The sequence below is a fragment of the Perna viridis genome, chromosome 6 (assembly GCF_037379345.1).
Source record: "Perna viridis isolate PV_CMFRI_1.1 ecotype Kerala chromosome 6, ASM3737934v1, whole genome shotgun sequence".
In the NCBI taxonomy this organism is placed as follows: Eukaryota; Metazoa; Mollusca; class Bivalvia; order Mytilida; family Mytilidae; genus Perna; species Perna viridis.
The window spans coordinates 27,795,790-27,809,539 of NC_142450.1; the positions used below are offsets into that span (position 1 = coordinate 27,795,790).

The 13,750-nt window shown below is 32.7% G+C and overlaps 2 protein-coding genes across 3 annotated transcripts in view; one reads left to right on the forward strand and one right to left on the reverse strand.

The window, feature by feature from the left end:
• Positions 1–3,992, reverse strand: part of LOC148614344 (uncharacterized) — a 32,401-nt gene extending 28,409 nt beyond the window's left edge. For both annotated transcript variants that reach the window (XR_015923644.1, XM_088588445.1), the window contains exon 1: positions 3,857–3,992. The gene's annotated coding sequence lies outside the window, so the exon portion shown is untranslated. The remainder of the gene's footprint in view (positions 1–3,856) is intronic.
• Positions 853–13,750, forward strand: part of LOC148614345 (NPC intracellular cholesterol transporter 1-like) — a 34,098-nt gene continuing 21,200 nt past the window's right edge. The window contains exons 1-2 of the mRNA XM_088588442.1: positions 853–872; positions 2,498–2,537. Of these exons, the coding sequence (XP_088444568.1) occupies positions 868–872; positions 2,498–2,537 (45 nt within the window). The 5' untranslated portion in view covers positions 853–867. The remainder of the gene's footprint in view (positions 873–2,497; positions 2,538–13,750) is intronic.

Sequence of the window (13,750 nt, forward strand, 5' to 3'; positions counted from 1 at the left end):
TAATAAATATAAAACAAATGTATTTTCTATGTAACGGGAGAGTATGATTTGACTCCCAAAATTATACGCCGCAACCGAGGATCGAACCCTAGACTGACAAACCGATTCGGCTAAAGAATTAATCCTTTAGCCAAGTCAATTAACTTGCTATTTAAGTCTCACTACCTACTACAACACAGGTAGGCTGTCCTGCCACATTTCCCCCACCTTAATCTTCGTACCACGAACGACTCTAACAATAGCCAGTAGCTAACCAAACCCCGTGGGGTTTTTTTTAGTTTGGCGCCAAATGTAACGGGAGAGCTTGATTTGACTCCCAACATTATACGCCGCCACCAAGGATCGAACCCTAGACCGCTCGGTGACAAGTCAGCGACAAGCCGTTTCGGCTAAAGAATTATTCCTTTAGCCAAGTCAATTAACTGGCTATTTTAATCTCACTACCTACTACAACGCAGGTAGGCTGTCCTGTCACATCTTTATGAAAAGTGCTGTGAATTGGGGATGATGCAGTCGTCGTCTTACACCATAATTATGCTAATTGCTAAATGAGTCGTTTTCTCCGAATACCATAAATACATTATTTAGAATCATTAAAAAGAAAATCGTTCATAATTAATACATTTATCTATAGATTAAAGAATACTTTGCATAATTATTTCTTGTGCAGCTTGGAGTGGTGATTATTCTCATTGCAAGTATCGCGTGATTTTGGTAATGCCCGAACCCGTCTGCGAGATTCTAAAATCGATATTGATTGCACAGAACTTCGCGCAACTCGTAATGCATCATATGTGTACGATATATCATTTAATGTACTTTTTCTTTTCAGAATGGACATTAGACAATGGGAAATAAAGCGATGCAATGAGGTATGGACAATGGGCAATGGGGAATAGGGGTTGGGGCATTGGGGTATGGGGCAAGTAGGAAGTTTATCCCGGATAGGGACTGTATTGATATATTAATCTCATTCTGTATACCACCGCTTGAAAAGCGGGCGGTATGTTTTGTTCATGCTGTCCGTCGGCCCGTTCGTCTCAGTCCTTCTACAGGGTAACTGCAACTACTATTAAATTGATGAATAGAATTTTTTCTCATTCGTTATTCTATGTGAACAATGGTAAGGTTTCTGGTTCCTAAAATGGCATTTTTCATTGGTTAATCAGGGCGAACCGTCTTCTAACAGTGATTTTAAATCTCATCTACAAGCCATTTTTTGAAAAATTTTTGAAACAGGATACTTACATTTCCATTTTCAATATTTTAAACAAAAAAAATGGACCATTATTGAAATTAATACTATTCACACCCAAAGAATCATTTTTTAGAAATTGGACTGAAATGTATGTATTCCAGCCACACATATGATGCATATTTTGAAATTTTTTTCAAACAATAATATAATTCAACTGTGTCGAAAACCTCAGAGGCTTGTGTGCATAATGAACTCGTGTGCCATCATGATGAATGACGACCCATATTGAAAAACAATGACTCCTTGCTTGCTTATAGTATTCTTCCATGTGTGCCAATTTTGTTTATATTGAACAATTCTTGTGTGCTTTTCAAACTTATATTGATAGATTGACTTTAATTTAATTTGAATGAATTTCTTTTTCAACAGTAACATACAGCCGCGACCAAACAATGCCATGTAAATAAGTTAATAAATATAAAACAAATGTATTTTCTATGTAACGGGAGAGTATGATTTGACTCCCAAAATTATACGCCGCCACCAAGGATCGAACCCTAGACTGACAAACCGATTCGGCTAAAGAATTAATCCTTTAGCCAAGTCAATTAACTTGCTATTTAAGTCTCACTACCTACTACAACATAGGTAGGCTGTCCTGCCACATTTCCCCCACCTTAATCTTCGTACCACGAACGACTCTAACAATAGCCAGTAGCTAACCAAACCCCGTGGGTTTTTTTAGTTTGGCGCCAAATGTAACGGGAGAGCTTGATTTGACTCCCAACATTATACGCCGCCACCAAGGATCGAACCCTAGACCGCTCGGTGACAAGTCAGCGACAAGCCGTTTCGGCTAAAGAATTATTCCTTTAGCCAAGTCAATTAACTGGCTATTTTAATCTCACTACCTACTACAACGCAGGTAGGCTGTCCTGTCACATCTTTATGAAAAGTGCTGTGAATTGGGGATGATGCAGTCGTCGTCTTACACCATAATTATGCTAATTGCTAAATGAGTCGTTTTCTCCGAATACCATAAATACATTATTTAGAATCATTAAAAAGAAAATCGTTCATAATTAATACATATATCTATAGATTAAAGAATACTTTGCATAATTACTTCTTGTGCAGCTTGGAGTGGTGATTATTCTCATTGCAAGTATCGCGTGATTTTGGTAATGCCCGAACCCGTCTGCGAGATTCTAAAATCGATATTGATTGTACAGAACTTCGCGCAACTCGTAATGCATCATATGTGTACGATATATCATTTAATGTACTTTTTCTTTTCAGAATGGACATTAGACAATGGGAAATAAAGCGATGCAATGAGGTATGGACAATGGGCAATGGGGAATAGGGGTTGGGGCATTGGGGTATGGGGCAAGTAGGAAGTTTATCCCGGATAAGGACTGTATTGATATATTAATCTCATTCTATATACCCCCGCTTGAAAAGCGGGCGGTATGTTGTGTTCATGTTGTCCGTCGGCCCGTTCGTCTCAGTCCTTCTACAGGGTAACTGCAACTACTATTAAATTGATGAACATATTTTTTCACATTCGTTATTCTATGTGAATAATGGTAAGGTTTCTGGTTCCTAAAATGGCCTTTTTCATTGGTTAATCAGTGCGAACCGTCTTCTAACAGTGATTTTAAATCTCACCAACAAGTCATTTTTTGAAAATTTACATATTTTATTTCGTTTGGTATTTTTCTTATTATTTTTGTTTTTTTGTTTTTGTTTTGTTTTTGTTTTTTTTGTTTTTTGTTTTTTGTTTATTTTGCATGTATGTCGAATAGGTAATATTTGTTATTCCTCGGCAATAAGTTTGATGTTAGCTTTGGTTGTTTTTGAAAGAAATAAAGGCAATTTATCAATCTTTTTGTAAGGATATTAACATCATCAAAGATAGGATATATATCTATATATCAATGGTCGACAGGTAGAAACGTGTACAAATATTTTTTGGATCAAATAATTAAACAGAAGCAAATTTCTTACCTTCAAAACTAAAGAAGGCAAATTTCTTACCTTCAAAACTAACAGAAGCAAGAAGAAGTTTTAAGATCAAATAAGCCGCCATTCTGGGTTTAGCATGACAGGACAGTAATATCTCCATACACACTTTGGTACAAGCTTTGACATTTTTGCCATGGTAGTTAAACGGTAATTGAATTTTAACGACTTTTTTTCAGAATTTAAACTATAATTGGTCCCCCTTTCGTGATGAACTGTCAATTTTTTTTTATTAATATAAATCATCTTTATTTACTTTACAATTTGTGTGTCTAAGCGCATACGTATAAAATAGGATAAATGGTATGATTGCCAATGAGTTGGTCATCCATCAAATGCCAACGAATAATTGACATTCCTTATGTCACCACCCGGTCTTCAAAGAAAACGGTCTTTCAAATCCAAACCATAAATCAAAATGTACGCCCCAAATTTAATGATATGAAAGTATTCATTAAAGAATCAAACTTGTCTTTAAAAAACGTAAAAAAGAATAATTATGAACATAAAAAGCAACAACAACCACTTGACTGTAGGTTCCTGGAATCTGTCGAATTCGGATTTAACTTTTAATATCGATACATAATACAAACACCTTGTTAAATAGGACAAAGAATAACATACTATACCTACCTCGAAGGAGTAATCGCTGTTTCTGTTAGGTAGTTCAAAATCCAAAAGAAACTGATAAGCACACACAATTTGAATCAGACCAACGTATCAATAAAGAACACGCCCAACAAGATTAAGTGAAAACATATCATAAAACGTCAACGAAAAACAAGATCTTCGTTCAAATGCCAAGATAAAAAAAAGGTAACTGATATTTAATTTATTGACAAAAGACTCAATATTAGAACTTATAAAAACATAATTCAGAGATTAAACAATGATACTATCAATAAGTACAATATTTAATGATAAAAGATAAAAAAAGATTTACATTAGGGACCAGTGAACGTTTCCATTGATGATTCCCCATATATATTTTTGTAATTGTAAAATTCGAATACGTGACAAAGAAATAAATATTATTTTTACAAATATTAAAATCAAACACAACAATAAACCTGAATCGAAGTTTAATTAAACATAAAATAATATTTTTGTAAGAATTATGCACATTTTGTTATCTGTGATACACGCCAAAAAAGGCTACAAATTTTTATTTTTGTTATTAAGTTGCCTTATAGGTCTATATGATGAAATGTATTATTATTACTTAAAATCTGCCTGCTCTTATGCAATAATCCACATTGAAAATCTAACAGGTTCTATTGTATTTCAGTGTCATTTACAGAGTTACTTCCCTTAATTTTAAATTATACAGTACATTCTATATAACTTTTATCTCCTAATAACAAGGGTTATGTGAAAAGCTACATGCTTATTTCTGTTTACTGTAACATTTTAAACAAGGAAATCACAAATAAAAATATGTAGGCTTTACAACCATAAATCATATTTTGCATGATTCTTACCCAGAGTGCTACTTAATATCTATTAGACACTTATCAAAATATCAAAGGATACAAACTATGTTTAAATAATTAAATCTCAGATGAAATACGCTTTCTGAGTGGATAAATCAACTTGTCCATCATCTCATTGATCAAATTTCGTCATATACCTGTTTTGCTGATTTACTCTTGAAATTTGATACTAAAATCAAATTTTAAGGGATGACTTTTATATTTTTTTTCGGTCTATTCGAAGTATCATCAATGTCCGCGGTGCAGACTTGAAAAAAATAACCTGCAACGAAGGTTATTTAGTGTGCCCCAAGTGATTGGAGACCGAAAAGAAATAAACAGTCATTTCTTAATGACTTTGATATCAGGTTTAAACAATACATTAAAGCTATAACCTGTCCAGGTACGCCAGTTGCTACAGCATTTAGCGTTGTTTGTATAGATTCTAGTAGAGTTTTTGGAATCCAGTACACAGATGATAGATCGCAATCATCGTCATCGGTAGAGAGACCAAACGCGGATAACACAGATTTATTGTTTTCGACTATATCTTCTCTTTGTAGAGTGTGGCAGCAGAATAGGTCTTATTACTGCTACGTCTACCTCTGAAAATAAACATTGGATGTCATACGTTTTGCAGACAAAACAAATGTTGTTTTGGGCTTTGCCTGATGGTACGACACCATATTTGTCATGTATAGTCGAAAATGTTTTTGCTACATCGGGGTTTTTGAAAACTGATGTAGCATTGGCACTCACTGACCTTATTAAACTTTCAAACGTTTCAAAATTAAAGACCTCACCGCCTTTACCCACTCTGGCAGAGAATCAAAGTCTTCTTCCTCCACGGCATCCATGAGAACTCTCGTAATTAGAGGCAAAAGAATATATCTGAAAAAGGACAAGCTGTCATTTTAAGTTGTCATTATCCAAAATGGAGAGCAAGAAGCTAGATTGTTCACCCTGTTTACTTTCAGTCTATATGGTGTGATTGGACATGAGGAAAGAAAAATACACCACGGAAAATTTGGGAAAGTGTCGGAATTTAGAATGCAAATATTTTTGATAAATATATTTTATTCAACTAACAGTTCCATTTGTATTATCAAAACAAATTGATATTATGTGTGATACGCACTTTCTACCTATAAGGCGATATTGACTATTACATAGTGAACAAGGAATACAAATTGCTTAAAGAGCACGACGGAATGCAGAATGTGAGAAGAAAATCCGAAAACCAAAAACAGACCCAATTTCTTATTAACATTTTATAAATTCAATGATTGCAAAAATTGAATACACAAAATAAAATCACTTATTTTTTTAAATAAAATAAAACCTGTAAGTAAAGTAGAATAGTTTATGTTCTTGTTAAGTTGTTCAATTACCGCCGTGACCATTGATTAATTTACTTTTATATATTCTTATCAAATGAATCAGTTTTCATTTTGTTTTCTATTAACAACACTTGTATGCAAAAGTTTCTAAATAATTTAGTTTAAATTATAAAAAAAAACAATGTACGTTAGAAAATACATAACGTCTTCAATACAAGCAAATTCTCTTCTACACCAAGGTTTACATCAGCCACAATACCTTTCAAACCAGAGGCCTTAGCTGAAACGATAGAACAAATAAGGAAGGAACTCACTGTTGAAAAGTAACATACAAGCTCCTATAAATGGTCTCTGATATCTAACAATGGATCGAAGACCTCCAGCAACTTACATAGGAACGAGAGGTTTTTGTGACACTGTGCTCTATCTTTGTAGTTTTTACTCTTCAAGACATAACTACATTTTTTTCTGGCATTGTCAGGCTTATAGACATGTCTACATAAATCTGGATTGATACCACCGAATTTAAAAAAAATGACATAGTAAAATTTGTGTTCTTGTAATTGTGACCTATTTTACATTGTCATAATGACAGTTATGGTGAACCTTTTTCAATTCTGTTTGAGGAATATATATTGTTTTATCATTCGTAACACAACAGCTCAATCAATGTGCCATTATACAAAATCATTAATATGAATTTATGCTCACACATAGAAATGCATATCAAGCATTACATGTAAAGTGATTCTTAAAATTAACAATACACAAAGAGAACTTTCACCAATGTTGTGTGACTATGTGATAGTTATGAACATTTTGTGAAGTACAGTTGTACCAAAGTAGAACCGTTTCAGTTGTAAATCTACGACATATTTGATAATGTCTGTTCCCAACGCCGGTCTTAATGATAAAGAATCAAGAAAATGATATAAAATATCACGTAATATAAGAGTCAACATATCAATATATGTTGAACAATAGTCTTACAAACTGAATCACCAATTATTTGTTCACCCCTCTAGTCCTTTAATGCTGAATTAGATACATCATTGCATTGAAATTACAAAGGAATACGAAAAGACAAAAGTTCTTTACTACTGTATGGGCTGGTCGTAGTGAGCCGGCCATTATTGAAGGAGGTTGTAGTTTTTCATGAAAATTTAAAAAAGTTCAAAACAATATCTTCACTTCTACTACTGTCTTTAAGCAAACGACATAAAAGAAATTGAATGGTATCTGTTTGGCTTGGAGTCAGAGTGCTGGGCTCCGTTCCGTGGCATATCCACTTTCGGTAGATACTTTACGAGCATGCACATTTAAATTGCAACTCTATGATTTAAGCAGTTGGTCTGTTTGAGATGTTTTCTTCTCACTAAAGAGACAAGGCTATTCCTATTCTTAGCAATGTGAGATTCCTATATCTCACCCTTGGATGAGATAAAAAAAACTTGACTTTGTGATGTCACAATAAAACGTTGTATGACGTTTTGTAAATTCAAAGAAATTTCTGCAGGCAGGGCGTTCTGAATTGGCGTACTTAGCAAATAATCAATTTAAAAAATGAAAAAAAAAAACAAACAAAAAACACCGATATAAAATGCATGACTATGAAATATCGGACATCCCGTGGTGTTATTTTCTTGATAGCTTAAAATGCACGATGTTTCTGAACGTTGAACTAAAAAACGATCAATCAAAAAATCAATTGTGTATATTTCTCTCCTGGTAATATCTTCAACGTTTGTCATAACTAAATTTTGGCATAGCTGTGGTAGCGTTTAAAAACAAAACAAATGAATATAAAAGTAATAAAACATATATCTTTCGGCCAAATGTAGTACACTAAAGGTTCATTTTTTTTTAAAATTCAAAGATGCTTATCAACTATTAAAATAAATTTCGACGGGATTTTGCATTGCCATAGCATGAAGTTAATGCTGAACTATTGCTGTATTGAAAAGCGCAATGAAATCAATGTGTCCACAAAGTTGTTTCATTTCGGTACTTAGACATGACTAAATACAACTTATATGCGCCCACCATTGGTATTATATTGCTAAACAAAATTAAAGACCATTTCCGCGAGTATACCATTGCAGACATTTGGCTAAGTGCGGGTATTTGTTTAAAAAAAACAAGGTGTGCCTATCAGTTGCTTTTAGATTCTTAACTAGTCAACAGAAAAAAGCAAATACTCTTTGTAGATACAGCTTGTTGTCTACAGTCTGTTGTCGCATTTGTTAGAGTGTATGTATTCTGTAGCGATCTCAAGAATTAAATATCATTTCAACCATTTTTATAGTTAGTTTTATTTATGTATTTTCCCACCACTGTTCATATGGAGTGTTGAGCGCCACCAAAATTTTAAACCCCGCCACATACTGTATGTGCCTGTCCCAAACCTGGAATCTATATTTCATTGTTGTTCGTTTTACGTTTTTATGTAGATTAGATCGATTTTATCTTTGTTGACAAGATTCGTTTCATTTGTTTTTGGGTGCTTTTACTGTTTTTTTTTAAATTTCTTTATGGTATGGGTTTTGCTCATCTTTGAAGACTGTGTGGTGATCTGTAGACGTTTAATCATTCGTTGCTTGACTAATGGTAGAAGACTGTTTTATCAATCATGCCACATCTCCTATAATAAATTTTTATCAATTTCCTTAGTGTTTCTGTCCCGAAGCACCGATATGGGAATTTTTTATTCAACGACAAACATTCCCGACATAGAATTCAATCTGCAGTTTTTTCAAATAATACCTCCAAACCCGTTAGTTCAGGCAAACTCTGATTGAAGAGAAGTTGAAATCTATCCAGGGCAAAATGTTAGTATACATTTCTTGACCCTATGTTTTATAGTTCCTGACACTTTGTTTGTTTTTCTATTTTATTTGGTGACTTTTTTTCGTGTAATATTTCTTACAATCTTCTCTTACATTAATTCACTAATCGCAACAAACTAAATGTGAAAGTTTCTAAGGACGTCCTATCTATATATGAAGTAGGGTTTTTTTATCAATCAAAAAACATAACCGATGTTACTAAAATAAACTGATGGGGTCAAACAGCAGTTTTTGGAAAGTATCCAAAAATTAATTAGGTTTACGCAAATCCTAATTCAAAGTTGAAAATGTTCTATATTCTGTGAAAACTGTTCACATGTTGGAGCAATTGCTCCTTTTGACTTTGTTTTAAAATCTTGAAAATACCTAACAAATGGAATCAATTTGAGTATATCTTGTGGGTATTAAGACTATATTTAAAAACATTTTTTGACGGTATCTTTGCTAATACTTAGCTAGTGGTAATCAAATTGACAGAATAATATACAGGATAACTCCTACACGTGTAAACTTTTGATTGTGCCGATTTTGTTATATAAAGGCTATCAATAATTTTGATTAGCCATTTTTCAAAGTTCATTTCCGCTGTGTTCGTGTATTGAAACTTAATAGGCAGGTGCTTACCTGAATAACTTTAGAAACATTTTCTTTTCTGTGGCTCAAGTGGTTGAACGGGTGTTAGCAATGACAAAAGTATATATATAGAAACTTCTTCAAATAATAATTCTAATAGAAAAAATTCTACAAAATCGTGGTGTCAATTTATTTTATGAGATAGATTCGTGTTTTTACTTAAGCAAGTTAGCTAGTTTACAAATTATTCACAATTCTATTCTTTCAAACCACTATATATTTTAAAATAGTGTTGCAAATCGTTGATAATCATCTGGTTTTGATATTTCACTTTATTAAGACTTAATTTATTTAAAAAATTATAGGATATTTTGTCATATGATTACAATTAAGTTGATTTTTCATATTTTTGACCGACTAATTTCAATATATCTTTCACTTATTGATGAATCAGGAGATATGTGGCCACTTTGGTAAAAAAAAAATATTATGCAATTAAACACACATGTACTTAACTACTAGTTTACATTTAAACAAATCTTGTCATAATTGAAAAAAAAATTCAATATTTTGTTTTTCTCACTATACAATGGCGCCGAGAAAAAAAAGATATTTTTTCCCAATTTTTACTAAAGTGGTATGGCACAGGTGAACTGTTTATTTTTGTTGAGGTCAGAACCACTTTTGCTAAGGAGTAATCAAGCTAACTAAGATTCAAGCAGAAATAAAAAAAAGCAATACACGGACAAAGACCATAAAGGAAAAACAACCAGATATACAACAAAGAACATACCATAACAAAAATAGCACATACAAAGAAACAAAAGTAAATGAGCAACTCGGGCTCAACTAAAAAACTGGGAGCTTGGACCAGGGGCACCGGTAGGGTATGCATCCATTGCTAAATCATATAAAACAGCGTAACTTATATTTTGCATATTAATGTATTGTCCCTAAACAACCAAGAAATATCTGTAAGTAACTAGCACCATGAAATATACTAGTTAAAATAGACACATGCACTGACATAGTGTTTATTGAATTAAATTGTGTCTTAAAATGCATCTATTTTAATTGTGAGCGGATCTATACTCATTTATTCGTTTAATATAGTTGTGTTTTAGGACTTTCTTAATTGACCGATTGACCGAATGTCATGGATGCTATCATTTTTCAATAACAGCTTGCTTTTCCTTATACCACCATTTTCCTTTACTTGTTAACTACACTTAACAATTCCTTTGCACTAAAAGGCGTTAGTATTGACTATTTCATCTAAACACTTACTTTTTCTATAACTTTCCCGATTGACCTGGAAGGGGTGCTTGCCCAAGCTCAAAAAAGAAAAAAATAGGTAGATAGGCCTATCTAAATCCCAGAAAATTTTCTAATCAAATGTCGTTCAAAAAAACTAATCATAACGTGAAAGCTTTCTTTTTTTCCAACAATGCAAGATAATAACACCAGACGCTGCTTTGAAGCATGATGTTTATAAATATAAAACTCCGCATGTTTTTTTATTAATTATTTAATTATTAAATCTAACAGTTTAGTGGCTTTGATCAATACCTATTGTCATCAACTACTACAAAGTCTGAATAATATGGCAAGAGCAATGGAATCAACGCTTACGGACTATTTACAGAATTTTCCAATATGAGTATTGTTAGTTCAATAGAAGCAAGCAATTGGTACGATATATACAATGTTGCAAATACTGATATGTTAGTTTTGTATTATTGCTGCTATGTCTATCTCTGCTTTTAGTAACTACTTGTTTTGAAAATTATCTCATTCCAGTATATACATTAACATAGTAGTAATAAGATTAACAACCTGTTCCTTATTATAAGTCTTTTGTTGGTTGTTTTGTGATCAAACATGGCACTATCCGTTTCTGATAGTGCACGTAAGTTAGTAAATCACATACAATAAAAATAGAGACATTTGTCCGCGCAATAACTTTGGTATAAGCGTATATCTACAAACCCTTGTGTAAAGAATATGCATTATCATCTATTTGATATTATTGGACTATTATATACGCATCTGAATGTTGTGTCAATAAAAAAATAACCCGGTATAAAGCAGAGATTGAATGATAAAAGTCTTCAGCAACAATGTTAAAAAATAACTGATTCCCCAAAATTTTACAAGGAAGAAGAAGCGATTATGTAGATTATTATAAAGAAGATCTGAGAGGTCTATGTCAATTAATATGTAAAATGTAAATTAGTCACATAATTTTGCCATTGAAAAAGGCATATATTATCCATTCCTCATGAAGAAAGAAAATACTGACAATGACACACACTTCATGTTTTATTATCCAAAATTGAAAGAACAAAGATCTATTTTTAATAAGAATAATAGCAAAATAAGCGAACACTAATCCGATCAATGATCAAGTATATTCCAAAATAAATCTAATAAAATAGATATAACATAACCGGAGATTGTCCTGACTTGGTACACGCATTTCAAAAGGAATTATGGGTTGACTCTATGTTTTCCAGCGTGCCAAACCTCCCTCTTCCATTGCGACATGAATATATATGACGGTGGTGATTAAATAACAATTGCATGATATAGTTTCATAATCGATATATCAGTGGTTATATTATTACAAAGAAAAAATTACGAAATATAATCACTACTCATATTGTTTTAGGAGATACTGAGTATTTTTCAACCAAGGACCGATATCTGAAAAAAAAAACTTAGTTAACAATCCTTTTGGAACGCTCTCCAAATATAGCTGATTCAGGAGTCTGTTACGCAGATATATGATATGGCGTACAAAGAAATCAGAGTAATTAGTACTTGCTCTAGTTTAGTGAATCAATTGTGAAATAAAAACACCGTATACTGGAGATGAAGGTATATAGCTGCACATATAAAGACATTTTTAGATTTAAAACTAAAGTCGCCCCTTTTATTATAAATCTTTGTACTGAGACGACCACTGTTTTCAAATTCTAAATGTAAGTCCAAAAAGGTGCTGAACAAGCTGCTTCTATTGCCTCCTTTACATATGAAGCTCTGGTGAATATATTTAAGGTTACTATTTACAAAAAGAAGGGATCTCAATATACAATATATCATCATTACCGTAGAGCAGGGGTTTAATTTTCGCTTATTTTCGCAGATCGGCAACAACCACAAAAATAAAACCCGTGAAATTTTATGCCGATGTAACGGTCATTTCTTAATACGATACTTCGGTACTTTACCCGGAAACTTTCCTTTTAATTTTGTGATGTTTTGACTCTAATATGTTTGAAACAATGGCAACAATTACCTCTTCAGACCGCGAAAAAAAACCACGAAAATATCTTCCAGACGTTTGGCCTTCATAACCCGCTATACGGTATATCTCGAATTTTCAATAAATCCACATATAAAAAATGCCACCACGAGATAGCTGGTCAAACAACTAGTTTGTTTCCATCTTTCACAGCAGACACTATCTTTGTAAAATACAGCTAAATACTTTTCTTTCGAGTCCTCACATTTTGTTGCGATGTTTAAAGAAGGCTTGAAGGACTCATTTTTATTTAGGATTTCATCTTTGTAAAAGCAACAACGTGAGTTATTGGAAGTCTTGCATTTTCCTGGTTGGTCGGGACAACAATGGTGTTTAACAATACGATGGTGCATTGTCAACGAAATCAAACGTTTTATCAAATAAATAGCTCCGTACTTCAAGACATAGAGAAATTATGGTAATGCATGATTTGGTGTAAAGACATTACTAAAGCTGTAGCATGCTCAAACATCATTTAATTTATTTTTTTTATTCATAATTCTATATGATCTAAAGACAACAATGTATGTTTCAGAAGTAATTTCAATATTCTGCTGTTGACAAAAAACACTATGATGACAGATATATTTCACTATGATCTTAAGGTTTAAATTCATACAATAATGAGATAAACAATGGCAGAAAAAATAGACGTAGATATAAGCCTTAAATTATCTCGCTTCTACTTTTATTAAACCAAAGCAACTAATTTTGAAATACTGAAGCTTCAATTTTTCAAATTTCCCTTGATTAATCCCGGCAATATTTGTTTTGTATATAGCAACTTCCGCACAGCCAACCATTGTTTCACAGGGATCAATACGAACATGGTTGTTTAGGATTTCATCTTTATCAAAGGTAGACGTATTTGGCACTACCTGGGGTGTTACTATCAGTACCCACTTATTAGATAAGTCAATTGAGGTAATGGGCTTTACAAACAAATAAAATGTTGAAAGACAAAATCTAACTGACTGGGCGATTCAGGC